At 29.8% G+C, this 5,529-nt stretch overlaps 1 protein-coding gene across 1 annotated transcript; it reads left to right on the plus strand.

The window, feature by feature from the left end:
* The first annotated feature begins 1,854 nt into the window (after positions 1-1,854).
* Positions 1,855-3,536, plus strand: LOC131647200 (alkane hydroxylase MAH1-like). The gene has a single exon (XM_058917111.1). It carries the CDS (start codon positions 1,872-1,874, stop codon positions 3,399-3,401), a length of 1,530 nt encoding a protein of 509 aa, XP_058773094.1. The 5' UTR covers positions 1,855-1,871; the 3' UTR covers positions 3,402-3,536.
* The last annotated feature ends 1,993 nt before the right edge of the window (positions 3,537-5,529 follow it).

Raw genomic sequence — 5,529 nt, forward strand, 5'->3', positions numbered from 1 at the left:
TATATATATACTTTAATAAATACATTCTTTATTATTTCACATTAATTTTGTTTAGCATTAATTCAGAATAACAAATTTTAATAACCATTAAGATATTTTATGTTTTTTATTATTATAAGGAATGCACTAATTCCATTATCTTATCTTACAAATTAATATGTTTTGTGTTTTATTATTCAAAATAAGTAAAAAATTTATAAATTGTTTTATTTGACCCGTCCAACAAATTTTATATTTAAAAAGAGTTTTATCCTTCATATTAAGGTTATGTTTGATAAAAATAACGGTTGAGTAATAAATTAACGGATAATTTATAAGTTATGACTGATGACTGATATCTTATAACTGATAAGTTAACTAAAGTATTTGGTAAAATTAACAGTTCAATTAGATGATAAATTAAAATAGCATAAAAGACATTTAATATATAATTATTATTTCTTAAATAAAAATTAATTATAAAAGATAATAGTGGATTTTAGTTAAAATAATAAGAGTAAAAATGAAAGAAAAAAATGATAAGTTATAATCTATAACTTAAAACAACGCTCTGAAAAATAAGTTATAAGCTAGTAAAATTAGCTATAAGATTGTGATGAAAAGACCGTCACCAAACAAGTCTTTTATTGTTATTTGAGCGTATAAACAATAAGCTATAAACTCAAAAAATATCTTGTGAAACACAGTCTAAGTAATTTATTATCATTTATTCAATACAACAAATTTCCATAATCATTAAAATATTTAAATTATTTGATTAATCGAAATTTAGGATAAGATAATATATTTTTCACGTATTGTTTCTCTTATTATTTAATGTATTTTATCCCTTTCAAAAACTATGGTTACAAATTAGATATAAAGTTTAATATATGAAACATAATATAAATATATAATATATCAATTTTCAAACATTTTATGTTTATTACACTTTTCTATATATCAACTCAAATTTTATATAGAAAAAAAACCATGTACAATCTCTAGCAACACAAAATTATTTTTGAAAATTAAATTTTATTTAAATACTTATTTTATTTGGGATGAGAGACATGCATGTATTTTATTCGATAAATAAATGAATATTCAAGAAGGTGATAGAGTGAATATAGTTTGCATTACTCTATTTGGGATGAGACATATATTACACTTTTGAAAAACATGCATGTTTTTTTTGTTAAAACATTTATTATAATTTCAATAGAATAAAGGACTAATCATCAGACTAAAACAATTTCAATAGACTAAAAAAATGTACTAAAATTTCAATAGACTAAAAAATTATATTTTATGTGTTAGACTTGTTCATGCATAAATTGAATCCCAAAGTGCTAATCAGGTTTTATTAAATTTTGAAAAAAAAGGAAATTTTCATTTTGAAAACCATATATATTTTATAATAAATATAATATACTTTAATAAATTCATTTTTATTATTCCATATTAATTTTGTGTATCATTAATTCAATATAACAAATTTCCATAATCATTAAAATATTTTTTTTTATTCTAAAAGGAATGTACTTATTCCATTAAATACAACCTTATCTTACAAATTAATATGTTTTATCTCTTATTATTCAAAATAAGTAGAATTTATAAGTTTTAATTCATTGGCCCAAAATTAGAAGTTGTTTGTCCTTTTAATTGATGTCAATATATTTGTCATAAAAAGCATTATTATCAATTTATTAATTAATAAATAGTATGAATCAGTGAAGATCTTAATTTTAAACCACCATTTCAAAATAATATTACTTTTATATAAAGTATTAAAAATTGTAGTCCTTTGAATATATATATGCCGTTATATATAGATACATTTGAAGCATAACATAACACTATATTCTTTAATTTCATTGATATTTACAATGATCATGTTAATATCATTTCTAGCTATTGCTATCACACTCATTCTCCCCTTATTCCTATATGCTTTTTACCAAACACTATACCTCAAAACTCCTGCCTTCACAAATTGGCCTTTTGTTGGTATGCTACCAACATTCCTTTGGAACGTTTCACGTATTCATGAATTTCAAGTCCAAATGTTGAAATCAAAAGGTGGCACAGTTGAGTTCTTAGGACCTTGGTTTACCAAAATGAAAGCTGTAATCACAGCTGATCCAGAGAATGTCCACCACATTATGAGCAAGAGTTTCGACAACTTTGTGAAAGGCGATTTGTTTCGCGAGATGTTTCAAGCTTTTGGTGAAGGTATTTTCACTACCGATTCACATGAATGGAAATACAATAGAAATCTTCTTCAATATCTTTTCAAACAAAGGAGTTTTGAAACTTTTCAAGAGAAAGTCATTCACAACAAAGTTGAGAAATCATTGATTCCACTATTGAATCATGTTGTTCAACAACAAAAAGAGTCCATGGTTGATTTACAAGATATTTTCAATCGTTTCACTTTTGATAATATTTGTTTGATAGTTCTTGGAAATGATCCTAACTGTCTTTCCGTAGATTTTCCTGAAATCGCGGTTGAGAAAGCTTTTAACCAAGCGGAAGAATCCATCTTCTATAGACACACTGTGCCAGGGTGTGTTTGGAGGTTGCAAAAATGGCTTCAAATTGGCGAAGAGAAAAAACTGACCGAAGCATGCAAAGTATTTGACAAATTTCTATATGATTGTATAGATTCAAAGCGCGAAGAGCTTTTGAAAAATTGTAACAAAAGTGAGAAAAATCATCAGGTTGATTTGCTAACGGCGATGATAGGAGAAGAAAAATCAAAGGGGAGTGAAAGTGGTGACAAGTTTCTAAGAGATTCCGCATTCAATCTCTTTGTAGCGGGGAGAGATACTATAACTTCCGCGCTTACATGGTTATTTTATCTTGTTGCTACACATCCATTAGTGGAAGCTAATATTCTGAAAGAGATAAAAGAAAATTTTGGACACAAAGAGAAGCCTTGGATTTTAAGTGTCGATGAGACGAAAAAGCTTGTTTATCTTCATGGTGCTATATGTGAGGCTCTAAGGCTTTTTCCTCCTGTACCTTTTGAGAGAAAGGAAGCAATTAAAGCAGATATACTTCCAAGTGGTCATCATGTTTATCCTAATAAGATGATATTGTTTTCTTTATATGCAATGGGGAGGTTTGAAGATATTTGGGGAAAAGACTGCATGGAGTTCAAGCCAGAGAGGTGGATTTCTGAAAGGGGAGGCAATGTTTATGTTCCATCTTACAAATTCTTTAGCTTTAATGCTGGGCCTAGGACTTGTTTGGGAAGAGACTTGGCTTTCCTTCAAGTTAAGATGGTGACTGCTTCTATTTTGTGGAATTATTGTGTTCATGTTAAGGAAGGTACTCGTGTTACTCCAAGTCTTTCAATTGTACTTCTCACAAAAGAAGGTCTCAAGGTTAAGATAACAAAAAGAGAAAATTAGTTTGGTTGATTTATACCTAGAAATTTCAAATATTTTCTCAAGTTATGGAATATATTTGAAAGCTAGTATTATCAATGAAATAAAGTATGATGAATTGTATTTATCTAAAATTTTAAATGTATTTATTGAAATAAAGTGTGGTAAGATTAATATTTTAATTATTTGTTTTATTTATATAACAGCATAGATAAAAAAAATCTTTTGTTTTGGAAAATTGATTTCTTCTAATCGTAATGAGATCACGTGAAAACCGCTTATTAACACTATCTTTAAAAATTTGACTCATCGGATAATAAGTATGTTAACCCAGATGGAAAAGTTTTCTCGTTAAACTCTGTTCGTTACTCTATTCCCATTTTATTCATCTCTCAAAATTTCTATCCAAGTTTAGTGAGACTTCAAAGGAATTTTCTTTAGAGAGGAGTTAAACGTACCTATAAGATTTCTTAGGTTCCTTGGCTAGAGGTGTGCAAGCCAAAAAAGCATGGAGGTTTGGGTGTGAGGAATCTATGGTTGGTTAATTTGGCCTATCTTGCTGGGTTGAGATAGAGGTTGCTCAAAGATACTGGGCCTGGTTCGTCATTCTTTCTATTACGTATGAGTCTAAGTGGTTTATTAATTTGCTAGAGGTAGGTCGCCAAGTTTTAGATCTTCTTTGATATGATGGAAGGGGATTTCACTCCTTTGCTTTGACTCAACACTATCTCTGTCTGATTTATTAAGGATGAGAAAGTTTGGTTATGGGGTTTCCACCTATTCTTGGGAGGACTCATGATAAGGATCCATTCCCATGAGTGTTCATTTTTCTAGGCTTTACTTGCTTTTGAACTAGTGTATGTAGAAAATGGGAAGCTTGGGTAGTAGTGAAATAGTTCATCGATCTAGAATCTCACGTGAAGAATGAATGTTTTTGTTTGGGAATCTAAGTTGGTGGAAATTTTGGTTGTAGTCAATGACAGATTTATCTTCTCCGTTGAGGAGGGTATGTGGTTTTGGCCCGATGATAAGGATGATAAGTACTATGTTAAATTAGACTATTCTTCCTTTCTCCACCATTTCATGGATCAAAGTAATCTCTTTCCTGTATTTTCTCAGGTGTTGCCCATTGTTTGGAAGATTTGAGCTCCTTCTAAGGTTATTTTTTCTTCTGAAAGTTACTTAAAGATAGGATTCCCACACAGTATAATCTTCTCATGTGTAACGTGACTTTAGGGAAGCCTTTTCGCATTTTTGTTACCTCTAATGTCACAATTACTCTTTGAAACAATATCTTTAGGTGACTAGGTTAAATATTCGCCTTATCTAGACAATTAGACCCATTGTTCTATGTTGTTAGATCATTTGGATGTTCTTTTAGAGTTTGAACAAACTTAACCTTAGTTTGATATTATGTGTTACGGGCTATATGCAAATCATGAATGAGTTCATTTTTTTCGGATTAATCACTTTAGGTAAGACTTTCTATGCTTCCTTCCCTTTCTTAAAGTGATTGAAGAATCTTGTCTTATGTGTAAACTAGTATTCGTCCTAGAGGGTTTGTGATGTCCAAGTTTTGAGCTTCGTGGTTGGGCGGTTTTGATGTTTTATCCTATTGTTTTTCCCCCTTTTGTTGGGTTTTTGGATTTTCAAATGGTTGTTGTTTGACTTGTTCTATTATTTTTATTTTTTTTGCTTTCTTTTCTTTTTAGTTGTGTAGAATACGTATGCTACATTTTTCAACCTCGTGTATTTATCTTTCGTTATCTCTCTCTCTCTCTCTCTCTCTCTATATATATATATATATATATATATATATATATATATGTGTGTGTGTGTGTGTGTGTGGGGGGGGGGGTGGGGACTAGAAATGATGGATATGAAATTGTGAAGTCAAATCGTGTGATGGATAATACTCTCTGACGCAATAGAAGAGAAGGGGAGAAGGTGACCTACAAGGTGAGCACTCCAACACCTAAATCAGTCAATAAATCTACATAATGGTGCAACTTATGGTTAAAATATACTTTTAGATATGTTGTGGGATACCTATTATATGGGAGACTTTTAGAACTGCACCATGTTTCCTGGCATGGAATGCGGAAATCCATTAGATTATATCTAACACTGTTTAGTTGCCTGTAATGTGGAT

Source organism: Vicia villosa, linkage group LG2 (assembly GCF_029867415.1).
Source record: "Vicia villosa cultivar HV-30 ecotype Madison, WI linkage group LG2, Vvil1.0, whole genome shotgun sequence".
Classification (NCBI taxonomy): Eukaryota; Viridiplantae; Streptophyta; class Magnoliopsida; order Fabales; family Fabaceae; genus Vicia; species Vicia villosa.

Bases quoted from the DNA above. Each gene is read 5' to 3' on its own strand.
- LOC131647200 (XM_058917111.1), top strand. From the start codon at position 1,872: ATGATCATGTTAATATCATTTCTAGCTATTGCTATCACACTCATTCTC.